General features: G+C 60.0%; 3 protein-coding genes across 3 annotated transcripts; all 3 read right to left on the reverse strand.

Moving 5' to 3' along the window:
• Positions 1 to 765: 765 nt before the first annotated feature.
• Positions 766 to 2,886, reverse strand: LSCM1_04489 (uncharacterized protein; the record flags this gene model as incomplete). The annotated part of the gene is made up of 1 exon (XM_067321994.1): positions 766 to 2,886. The coding sequence occupies one exon, from the start codon at positions 2,884 to 2,886 to the stop codon at positions 766 to 768; it is 2,121 nt and encodes a 706-aa protein (XP_067177089.1).
• A 2,133-nt stretch (positions 2,887 to 5,019) lies between these two features.
• On the reverse strand, positions 5,020 to 7,467 carry LSCM1_04490 (uncharacterized protein; the record flags this gene model as incomplete). The annotated part of the gene is made up of 1 exon (XM_067321995.1): positions 5,020 to 7,467. One exon carries the CDS (start codon positions 7,465 to 7,467, stop codon positions 5,020 to 5,022), a length of 2,448 nt encoding a protein of 815 aa, XP_067177090.1.
• Positions 7,468 to 9,274: 1,807 nt separating this feature from the next.
• On the reverse strand, positions 9,275 to 11,917 carry LSCM1_04491 (uncharacterized protein; the record flags this gene model as incomplete). The annotated part of the gene is made up of 1 exon (XM_067321996.1): positions 9,275 to 11,917. The coding sequence occupies one exon, from the start codon at positions 11,915 to 11,917 to the stop codon at positions 9,275 to 9,277; it is 2,643 nt and encodes an 880-aa protein (XP_067177091.1).
• Positions 11,918 to 12,189: the final 272 nt, after the last annotated feature.

A 12,189-nucleotide genomic window follows, 5' to 3' on the forward strand; every position in this document is an offset into this window, starting at 1 on the left:
GGGGGTGCACGAGGCAAAACAAAAGGCAAAAAGCGCTCTTTGCACACACACACACAGGCAGAGAGACGCACGCACTGAGCCCCGACTCCTCACCGCGAGAAAAAAAAGGACGTCCACGGCGGGGCGGGGTGGCAGAATGGTTAGCCAGGCGTTTATGCAGGGCGCTGCTGTAAAAAAAGGGGGAGGAGCGAAGAGGCAGCATATGGTGTACGCATGTAGGCGCAGAGAGGCAAGAGAGGGCCGAGCGCGAGGAGGAGGGCAATGTAAGGAGGTGGAGAGGCCCAGAGTGCGGCCCCGCAGTGGATGCAAAGGACAGCCCACCAGAGGTTGGGGGCGAAAGTGCCGATGTTACTTATCTTTTACCTCGTCGCAGCCGAAACACAGATGCAGTGTGGGTGGCAAGGGGCGGGCACGACAGTGGGCCTCAGGCGAGAGGGAAGGCGATGGAGCTTTCGCCATCGCGCTGAAGGGAGGCGGCTCATAGACGTGTGTACGCATGCGTCTCTCCGTTTTTTTTTTGCTCGCTGCCACCGGAGTCGTCGATACACGGGCACATCTCCGCGTGTGGCTTATTTCCCCGTTGTCTCCGCTTATCGGTGCGCTCCTGTGCGCCCGATGTGCTCTGTGGATGCATGTGAAAGACAATTCTGGTCTCACAGCTTGTTGGCCGCGCACGCCCTCACACCCATCGTTGCCCCCCTCCCCTCCGTCATGGCAGAAAGTGGCTTTGTGCGGCGACAGCGTGCGGGGTGAGACGAAGGCGCCTCACGCTTCAAGTCGCGGCCTTGGTCCTCTCGAACGGGGTGTCGCCACCGCAGCAGTGATGTTGCTCTGACGCATCGGCGGTGCGGGCGGCGCCAGCTGCCTGAGTCGGTCGGGGTAGTGTAGCGCGACCAGAGGGACGGCGACGCGCATTGCATTCCAGTGCCGCACTGCTGCTAGTTGCGACGCGTTAGTGGACAGCACGTGTACATCCGCATCGGGGTTGAGAGACTTCAGCATGGCGCCCACCGCCACAACGCGCTCCACGGAGGTGATGCGGTCGGGAGAGTGCAGCACTGTCGGGAGGGATGCGGCCGAGGCGGACGACGCCTGCTGAGAGACAGGCGAGAACGCCGTTGTCTCTGGAGCGCCCCCGCCGCCGTGCCGTATGACGATGTCCGTGGCAGCCGCCACTGTGTCGCGCCTTCCTTCATCTCCGACATCAACGACCGCAGTAGCCTCAGCGGCTTCTTCCACAGGAATTAGGCGGCTCAGAAGCGCTTGGCTATATGCGGAGGCCGCCTTTGAAGGTGTGGCGTGAGCCGGCGGGCTTTCGGGCAGCAGGCTTTGTTTCTCTGCCTCGTCACGCAGCGCCTTCAGCGCTTCAGGACTGGCGGGCCCACCTTCAGACAAGTATGTGTGCGCGAGAAGCTGGTGCGCGTAGGGGAGCACACGCAGCATGCGCCATTCTTCGCGCTTCAGCAGAAACCCGATGCGACGCAACGTTGCCTTCATGTGGCGCCCCGGCACCGAGTCGCCGTTCTCGCGGGCACGCCGCACCAGCAGGCGTACGGCTGCGAACGGGATAAACACGGAGTCGTAGTGGTGGATAAGGGACTCGAAGGTTGTTGAGAGCAGGACGTTGTGGTCGACCACAGCCACCCGCCCTTGCACCAGCCAACGCTGGTCCAGCGAGCCGCTTGTCCCGAGCTGTCGCGTCGCGGCTGCCACCACGTCGCCAATCTTATCCTGGAAGGACTCGTACACCAGGAGGGCGTCGTGGGGGCAGGGGTGAGAGAGCAAAGCATCCACCATAGCGACGCTCAGGGCAAGCGTGTGTGTCACCGGGTTACCGGCATCGGTGCAGTCCAGCTTATACTCGCGCTCAGCGAAATGGGTCGCCTCGTGGTTCAGCCGCATTCGGAACAGGTTCAGCAGCACATTGCGGTACATGGTGTCGGTTACAGGCATGCCGAGTGCGTGTGCCTCAGCGACGCAGCGAATGCAGTGGGCCACACTGTGCGGATGGAGCTGCTGCACGGTGCTGAGAGTCTCGGTGCTGGGTTGCACGCTGCGCTCCTGCATGGAGTGGAACAGCTCGATACCTTTCTCCCAGTTGCGGCCTCCCATGGTGGCGATCACCGTGTTGTAGTGCCCGGCAGTCAACTCCACGTTTGCCTCCAGTGCGTGCAGAATCGCCAGACTGTACGTCCACCGCGCCAGCATCTTGGACTGTGCGATGAGGCGCAGGAGCTCGAGATAGACGACGCTGTTCGGCTTCGTTCCGTGCTGGATGGCGTCGGAGAAGACCTTCAAGCCAATATGCCAGGGCGCATAGCGGCGGCAAGCGTTCATGACAGCGTGGGTTGCGAGCGGGTCTAGCACCTGCTGATCCCGCCACAGGCTTTCGCAGTGCTGCACTGCGGCCCTCCAGTTTCCAGTGTTGCGGTAGGACGACAGAAGGGCGCCGTGCAGGCGTTCGTTCACCTTCCCCTCCGAGACAGCCTCCTTCCAGAACTGCAGTGCTTTGCGTGTCTGCCGTTCGTCGTTCGCGTGGGCCATGAGGACGCAGTAGTGCTGCGACGTCAACGGCTGTTTCGCATCGCGGAGTGCCTGAACGAGCGCCTCGGTGCGGTCAAACCGGCGCAACGCGCGGTGGTGCTTGAGCACAGCGACGATCTGCTCCTGGCTGAGCTCGTTGACTTGCACGGCGTGCATCACGGCCGCTGGCAGTCGCTCCGTCGGGGTCTGCGCTAGAACAGCCGTGACAGAGGGCTTAGCCTCGCTGGCATGGTGAACAAGGTTCTTGCGTTTTCCGTAGAGAAGTCGACCCACGTTCGGCTCGCGCGAACGTCCTTGCTTGCGTAATATCAGAGTACGCTGCATGCCCCCTCCGCACCACATGATGGTGCGCTAAAGGCGAAGCCCAAGCGAGGGCGAATGCGTCTTTGTCTCCTCCGCGTTACCAAAGAATGGTCCAGCGTGGAAGTGTGAGAGAAACTGCCAAAAGCGCAGTTTGAGGGAGCGGCGATTGGGGTGATCGGGGCAGAAAGGGAGGTGGTGGAAGTAAAAGAAATGGAGTGCGGCGTCGCTGCGAAGTCGAGAATAGGGGGAGGGGAAGCGCAGCAGTCACGTCTCGTCTGGTGAGGTGTGCTCACCACCCTCCACGCTTTGATAAGCGACTTCACACAGATCTGAGCAGCGTGGTGCACGCTGTGTGCGTGGGGTGGGTGGGGGGTGGAATGAGGGGGACATCTGTGGAACTGCGTCCGTTAGCGCCCCAACAGAATAGAGGCATGAAGGTCGTCCACACAGGCGCGCAAAGGGAGGAAGGCGTAGCCCCACGCATGAGGAGGTACGCCTACTCCCGACTAGGCGAGAAGAGCTGACTCACTGTACGACATGCCACTCCTTTATCGACCACCTCACATGTGAGCGCCGCATGTTTTAGCACTCAGTTTGATTTTCTCTTTTTGTTTTGCGTTAGCATTTAGTTTTTTCCGACGAAATCACAGCGATAAAGTCGCTGACTGAAACAGAGAGCCTCGTGTGCCGTCTTTTTACCCCCCCTCCTCCTCCCCCCTCGCTGCACTCGGCGATACGCTTATGCACCTGCACACACATCATGTAGCCAACGCCGAGCCCCTAGCAGGCTCACCACAATAGCGAAGCCAAAAGGAATACACACACAAACAAAGGCACCTCGCTGCGGGTGCTGATAGTGCCGATCCGCATCATCCACCGCGACAGCCATCCACACCTCAACTTCAGCTTTTCGCTTCTCGCACGACTGCCTTCTCGCACTCCACTTCATTCCTCCCGCTTGCCCGAGGTGGAGCCACAGCAGTGCGCACGTGCGCGCGTTTGGGCACCTGCGGATCGCCGTAGACGCAAGCCTGCATGCGCGCCCCAAAGCCGCGCAGAAGGTTCAGGAGGGCGACAACGGAGGAAACAACGGAGGTGAGCTGCAGTTTACACGCTGAAAGAAGAGAACCGCAGATGATGAAAGGAAAAGCAAACGAGCAGTCGCAACATGGAGGAGCAGGGGGGAAGTCGGGGATATACGGCTCCGGCCCAACCGCTTCTCAGTCGTATCGGAAGAGCAAGCGCAAGAGTGAGGTTGGAGAGGGGATAGAGGCGCACACCACACGCCACCAAAGACGGACACATCAACACGCGCACACCACCACCACCACACACACACACACACACGCACCTAAATACATACATTGCCATCGATCTTTCCCCATCACACCTTCTCCCTCTGCCGGACTCCATTGCCGAGCACTGGGTGAAGAGCACACAGACAATAGAGGTGCCTGGTGCACCGAGCGTTGAGCGAACCCATAGACATGCGAGAAAAGAGAGGAAGGGGGGGAGCGGGGCGGGACTGCCTTCTTCCCTTGTCACGCCCTCAAGGTAGTTGTCGGCAGCGAATGCAGTGATGACGAGGAGAGAGAAAGAGAGACGCATGTCCCAAGAAGAAAGGAAGCGCAGAGCGGGGAGCACCGATTCTGACGCACAGAAGCAATCCAACGGTGACTCAGGGGGAAAGAGGGAGGGCGAGGAGCAGAGTCAACAACAAGCAGCAAAGCGCGCTGCTTTCGCTGAATGAAGCACTGCTTTCCCGATTTCTCTTGCACAGGCGAGTAGGGAGACGAGGAAGTCTGTGGGGAGGGGAGGGAGAGGGGGTATGGATGCGCGATGGAGGGGGGCCTTGCTTGCAAAATCGCTCATTGCGTTCCGTAGGAGAGTAGAGAACGAGGAGAGAAAACTGGAAGAAACATATGCGCACTAAAAGTCTTTGCGCCAGATCGAACGCGGAGATACAGACGGCGTTCCGGCGCTACCGCCACGCATCCCTCTCCTGCAGCAAGCCCCTTTGACGATGGCCCTTTCGGCCACACTGCCCCCCCCTTTCTCTTACTCTGTCAGTCGCCTGTGCAGGAGCACGTGCTGACGAGCTATCCAAAGGAAGCGCACCCATGCATCGCCCTCATCAAGCCCGCTGGGCCGCATTGACTGCCTCGCGCTTTCTCAGCCCAACCTTCGAACCAGAGCATCGGAGAGGAGAAGCACGAGGTCCGCTCCGACCATGGCATTACGGACCACCTTGAAGTCGACTAGATATCCCTTATCGTGGCGTTCGTGTATGCGAAAAAAATAGAGGGAGAGAATGACCGGGTTGGCTGGCAGCGACGCCGATTCCGCAGCGGCGGGGGCAGCTGCACAGGCTGTCGCCGGCGTGGGAACCTCCTGCGGAGCAGTCGGAGAGGATGTCGAGGCCGACGCGCTCTCGACCAAATGCGCTGTCAACTGCACCGCCGACGTCGCGCCTTCAGTGGTCATCGCCGCCTCCTCGTCCTCATCTTGCAGGCTGCTAAAGTAGTTGCCCCGGGCGCCCTGGCTTCTGCTCCTGTCGGGGGTGCCGCCCGTTGCAGTCTCGATGCTGCGACCCGCAGCGCCCGAGTGGCGCGGGCGGGTCGTGTAGGGGTGAATGGAATCCTCGTGGCGTTGCGTGCTACCAGCGATATCGTCACCCTCGTGATCGTCGCTGCTGCCGCTTGCTGGGGCGCCGCTGCGGCTGCCAATGCGGATTGGTGCGGATGTTTCCATGAGGTTGACGTTTAGCATACGTTGCTGTTTGAACGCGCCAGGGTTCCGCATCGAGTCCGCCACTGCACTCCACGTCTCGGTCGTTGACCGTGCCAGGAGGCGAAACGGCGAGACGACCTTCCACTGCATCTTGAAGGAGCGCAGAACATCGTAGATTGCGGAGAGCGCCGGCTCCGCCCGCCAGTCGGTCATGATACCGATTCGCCAGCCGTAGTTGTGCTCCACAATAAACTGTTCCTCCTCGGCGGTATACATAGCGTGCTTGCGAGCAACAGACCCGACACGCGACTGGTCGCTGAGGTTTGCCCCAAGTTGCGAGGCAGCGGTTCCGGCGGTGCCCGCCAGCATGCCAGCACGACGGTAGCTACTGCTGCTGGCTGTGGGCCCTGCGGCACCGCGCAGGCTGCCTGGCGCCAACGACGAAGAGCCGATGCTGCTGGGGCCTATCAAGGACCCGGAACACACCTTGGACGTAATGCGGAAGGAGCCGACCGCGGCCGGCCCGCCTGGCCCGCCATTGCCGCTCACATCACTGAGGCTCATATCGCTCACCTTTGCCGGCTCGCCAGAGGCGGCGGCAAAGACGGGAACGAGCGAGCCGCGGTTGTAGGCCCATTTGTTCCTCGTGGCGTCTTCTTCGTCGAGCAGCACCACCATCGCGGGGCTCTGCGTCAGCATGAGGCCCATGTTGAGCTCGCGCTCCATCGCTTTGGGCTGAAACTTCGCCTGCCGGGCGCCGATGGCATGGCTCACGCCGCGGGACTCATCACCAGACATGCCCAGCTCACGCACCTCAGCCGCAATCTCACGACGGCGGCGGGCGTCTAGTAGAATATTATAAGCGACAAAGGCGACCCCGGAGCCGTGCTCCAGCTCTCTACGCACATCGCGGTCCCGGATTCCCAGTCGCTTCGCGGTCTCGCTGACCAGCACCGACAAAATGCGGTCCTCCTTCACGCTGAAGATGGACTCGCTGTACGACAACCGCATCGGCAGGCGCTGGTTGAACCAGGTGTTATCTCGGATCTGCGGAACGGTCAGCCGCACAAGTGGGTCTACGACGAGAATTTGCTGAATGAGCTCTCGCGGCCCCGCCTGCATGTTGGACGGGATGGCGTATTTGCCCTTCTTAATTTTGCTGAAGAGAAGCGGAATGCTGTCCTCGTCAAACGGCAGACAACCACAGAGCAGCGCGTAGAGAATGACGCCGCACGACCACACATCCACTTCCGGGCCAAAGTACAGCTTACCGGAAATGACCTCTGGCGCGGCATAGTTGGGTGACCCGCACGAGGTTGCGAGGAACTCGCCATCCTTCGTGATGTTCGAAAGGCCGAAGTCGATCAGCTTCACTTGCAACCCGGTCCCAAGCAGGATATTCTCCGGTTTCAGGTCCCGGTGCACGACTCGGAAGTGGTGGCAGTACTCGATGGCGCACACAATCTGCTGGAAGATGTAGCGCGCCTCGCTTTCCCGAACGCGACCTTTCTGTACGATGTAATCGTACAGCTCCCCGCCTTCGATGTACTCCATGATGAGGTACATGTCTGTCGGGGTGGAGATGACCTCGTAGAGACGGCATATGTTCGGGTGAGAGAACAGCTGCAGAATTTCGATCTCGCGGTGGACTTTTTTGTCCATGTTGGCGGACTTCAGCTTCTGACGGTTCAGAATTTTGATGGCGACGTACTCTCCCGTGTGCACATGCCGCCCTTTCTTCACCTTGCCAAAGCTGCCGCGGCCGATGGTCTCGCGAATGACGTAGCTACCGATCATCTGTTCAGGGAGCGTCGCGTTTGATGGGGGGCCGCCACTACGGGAGTGGGAATAGCTGCCCTCCCGTGAGAGTGGGTGCGCCGCCTGCGCCATTGTGCCCAGCCTTCTGCGGTGGCTGGCGACAAGAAGGCGGGCCCCACCCAGGAGAAGAAATCGTGCCGCGGCACGGTAATCCCAGAGTTGGAGGAGCGGTAAAAGAGTACCGAAAAGGAAAAGAAACTGAGAGAGCCGGCAGACCTGAGCAGCACGCACGAGCGCAGCAGTTGCACACAAAGGGGAAAAAGAGGAGAGGAGAGGAACGGTGATGGAGAGAGGGGGAGTGGTGAAGGTGTGAGAAAGGGTTGGGTAAGTGAAGTGGAGAGGTCGTGAAAAATACCAATGCGGGAGATAGAGTGATGAATAGCCAAACACACACACACACACAGAGCACGGAGCAAGCTTGAGGCGCCCAAGACAGACAGAGAGAGAGCGAAACGAAGAGGGCGGAGGGGAAGAATCGGTACAACAACCAGAGAAGGTGCTGGTAGTAGTGGTGGAGAGGGAGGGAGAGGGAGAGAGAGGCGGGGGAGTGGAGCGACTTGCAGAGACTCTCGTAAATAAGGGGGGAGGGGGGAAGATGGGGAAGAAGCCAAGGGCACTGCTTTTAGAGTCTGTAGGAGCAAGTAACACCTACGTGTTCACAGATAACTACACAAAGGAGATAGAGAGAGAGAAGGAGTAGGAGAGGGATTGAAGTGGGCCGTAGACGGAACAGCAAGAGAAAGCACTTGTGTGAAGGCACACACACACACACAAAGAATTGAAGAGAACACAGAGAAGAGGATTGGTGTCGAAGTGGAAAGATGTAGGGGAGGTGCGTCTGTGGGGGCGATGCTGAGCGAAGGATTAGGCGAGGGACGGTGCTCGAAAGTGAAATTCAAACGCGTACAGCGGCCGCGCGTCGGCACTTGCACGTCCCGTCTCGCGCCCTTATGAGGACGCAGCGCCCAAGGGGAAAAATAGGCGACTCGAGACAGAACGACAGAGAGCGAGAGAGGTGCACGGTGGTTTGCGTGGGGGTTTCTGCGTCGCTGAGCAGCAGCGGGAGTGAGGAGGGAGCAGAGGCTCGAGCAATCCGACAACACAGAATTAGAGGTGCCGCAGCAACGCTCGCAGGAATCGGTCAGCGTTGCGGCGACGCACACGCAAGCGTGGTGAGGAAGGCGATGCGGGCACCGGCACTGACGGAGCTATACACAGCAATACGCGGACTGTTAGAGAGACAAAACACGCACGAGCCCACGCACGGGGAGGAGGGGTGAATGAAGCCGATTAGACTACTACGCACATATTTGGTGTGAAGGAGTGTTTCCCATCATGTTATGGCGTCGGTGTGAAGAGAAGAAGATTCAACAGTGGACAATGCCAGACGACATGCAACGCGGCGAAGAATCCGCGAGCAAAAAAAAGGGTATTGCAAGAGAAGTTGGCGTGTAGAGAGGGTGCAGTGTGTGTGTATAAGAGAGAGAGTACATTCAGCATACGCTGTACGCACTTGCTCACTGACGGCAGCACGCGCACATCACGCGGCGATGTGAGTTTGCCGTCGGAGCGTAAGCACGTCTGCCTCCACCTCGACAAACAAGCGGCGCGAAGCCTTACCCCTACGCTCAGGATGGGGTACCCATTCGGCCACTATGCAGGCACACGCCGGCGTATCGAGTAGCGCCGGGTAGAGAGTGCGGAAGGTTCCCTCCCTCTGTTCTGCTTTCTTTTTTGGGGGAGGCACTTCCAGAGAGGTCGAGAAAGAGGAAAAGCACATCGGCAGAGAGGCGCACACCCCACACGCGCACGCACATTATGCGGCACCGAGTCACATTGGCGTCTTTCCTTCCTTCACATTTGCACGCGCGTCGATGGGTCATTTCTTCTTCTTGTCCTCAGCCTTCTTGGGCGGCGACGTACACAGGGTGCACCGTGGCGACACGCAGTTCGTCAGAAGATGGGGTCCGAGAAGGTCTGTCATCTTTGGCAAGGACTTCATCCTCCCGCGCAGGACCAGCGAGACTACCTTTGTCGGCCACAGGCGCGCCATGATGATGTCCACGACAACGAAGAAATCAGTCAGCATGGCGGATAGCGGGAGTGGCAGCGCCTCCACGGTCACTTCGACCGTGTGGGAGGCAAGTTCCTCCTCGCCGCGGCCTGGGCGGCCTCCGCGACCGAGGAATCGACGCACGCTCGTGATGACAGGGCTCGAGAGCGCCACCCCGCCGCTCAATCGATGCCGAGCACATATCCAGTAGACAATCGGGTAGATCGGTACGTGCAACGAGAGATAGGCAATGGACTCAAGGCACGTCTGCATACATGAAGCTGTCGCCAGCACACAAGAGAAGTACAGGTAGTAGACCGTCAGCGTGGGGAAGAGGAAGAAAACGATGACGAAGAGAAACGTCGCGGCGAGCATCTGATCCACCTGGAAGTGGTAACTGTCGTAGCGCTTGCGCAGGGGATTGTACTTGACGCCGTAAAACTGGCGGAAGAGGTTGGTCAGCAGAACGCGGGCAAAGCGGTACGGCAGCGCGAAGGCGTGGTAGAGAAAGCGAAGGTGCAGCGAGACGAGCCCGGTAATGTCCGAGACCAGCGCAGCGGCGGTACTGCAGCCCAGAAGGCAGAAGATTCGCAAGTGAAACGCCATGCCGACCCACTCGTACACCCCATGCAGCTGATCCTCAGAGGTCGGAAAGGACCATGCCAGCGACGGCGCTGCGGTGCCGACGGCGCCTAATCTGCTGCCCGCGCCCCCCGCCAGCACCGCTGTGCTGACTTGAAAGGACATGAGGCTCGGCAGCGTGGCAGGCGACCAGCTCAGCAGCGCATCCCACACCTCAAGTACGCACTTGGCGAAGAAGCAGAGAGCCATGTTGAGGTCTTCGTTTACTTTCAGCCCGGCCGGGTAGCCGTCGAACCAGTCCATGTAGTCCACGTGCACTTCGTACAGCCAGTGACGCGTCACGTACTGCGAGGCGGCATAGAAGGACGGGCCCCAGGCTGTCACGCATAGGTAGACGAGCACGCCAAGCACCAAGTCGACGGCGCAGCGCGAGACGTAACCAAAGATGCAGACGTACCGGTGATTAATGGAGGATGAGACCTGGTGCGGCAGCACGGGGTGGAGACCGCAGGAGTCGTTGGCGAAGCTGAGGGCGCACAAGAAGTGTGCGAACTCGGAGGTGCGGTAGAGCAGCACCTCTGCTGTCTTGCTGAAGCGCAGGAGTTTCAAGAGGCCCACGACGTGGGTGAATAGGATGTCGACAGCGTATTTGAGCACCCCTGTCAGCGGCTCCGCGGTGCACTCCCTTCTGTGCGTGTGCAACGGCTCCTTCTGCATGATACGGCGCACATTTCGGCCCGCACGCATCATCGCCAAAAAGACGCTCATCTCTGCCCGGTCGGTCGTTGAGGCGAAGTCGAGGCGCGGAGGCACACCCGCCGGCGGGGCGACGCTCTGCGACGGATTCGGCGCACTGCGTGCAGGCATCTTCTCGAGCTGTGACAAAGATGGTCGCCATCCCTTCCGATCGTTACTGTCTGGTTGCTCCACCTCCGAGTCGCTCAGCGTCGACGTGCCCAACGGCGCAGCTCGCGCGCTGCTGTCGCCCTCCGAGAGCGACAGGCTCTCCTCCGGTGCCCCTTGCATGCGCTCACGCAGGGAGCGGCCCCGCTGCCAATCAGGGGTGCTTAGACTGTCGTGCGCAGAATTGCTCCCCTGTCCGGCGAAGCTGAATTCAGAGTTAAAAGCCGTTCCTCGGCTCTTGTCAGCCAGCCCATTCGGACGCTCTGCCGTGTCGCGGTCGGAGAAGAAGCTGTCGTTGCCGGCCAGCGTGATAGAGTCGTTCACAAAACTTAAGTTCCTCCAGCGTGGCTGGTGCCGCTTGAGGACGCGCGGCTCCGCCTCTTTGCGCATGACCTGGGGGAGAAGAACACCCTCGAGGTTCGAGGTGACGCCTGGTGCACATACTGGCATGACGCCGCTCTGCAGCTGGCGCACGCCTGACACCCCATAGAGAGCCGTGGCCGAGAAGATTGTCGGGCGAATAGAAAGCGCTTTGGACGGATCGCATCGCACGACGTGCAACTGGCAGGGCTGCACGCGCGCGCCGCAGCACCACAGCTCCGCCAGCACTGGCCCCTCGAGCAGTTCCAGCCACAGATAGCTGTCCTTTCGCGCGCCGCATAAGTCCTCCTCCACGGCCGCAGAGCATAGGTTTAGGCTGGTGGGGGCGGTGTTTGGCCGCACACAGCCCAGGATCGTCAGGCTACTGTACGGCATCGCGGGCATCTCCCTATTACCGTTCTGCAGGACGCACCGGATTTGCTGCAGTTCTGCCTTCGCTTCCGGCAGCGTGCAGTTGCGCAAGAACCAGGTCACGATGATGTACAAGCTGCGGTCATTCCACCCCACAACCCACGCGATGGACTCACCAGGGCCCAGGACGTGCATGGCGGGCGAGACCGGCCACACCAGCATGCAGATTTCTGTCGTACTAGAGAGGGGCATGATGCGACTCGTTGCTCCAGACCCTATCAGCGGCAAACGTATATATGCGCGTATACACACGAGAAGCCGATCAGCGGGCTACTTCGCCGCCTGGTGCCCCCTCTCCACAAAAGAGAGGAGCTGGGGGAGGGGAGGGCGAGAGGTAAAAGAGGTGCGCTTGTGCGGAGGAATGCACTGTAAGACGCACGAAACGATAGCGTGGCGCACTATCCGATCAGCGCGTCAGGGTGTTCGGATGCGTGTACGTATATATGTGTATGTGTGTGTGTGTG

This window comes from Leishmania martiniquensis, chromosome 29 (assembly GCF_017916325.1).
Source record: "Leishmania martiniquensis isolate LSCM1 chromosome 29, whole genome shotgun sequence".
In the NCBI taxonomy this organism is placed as follows: domain Eukaryota; phylum Euglenozoa; class Kinetoplastea; order Trypanosomatida; family Trypanosomatidae; genus Leishmania; species Leishmania martiniquensis.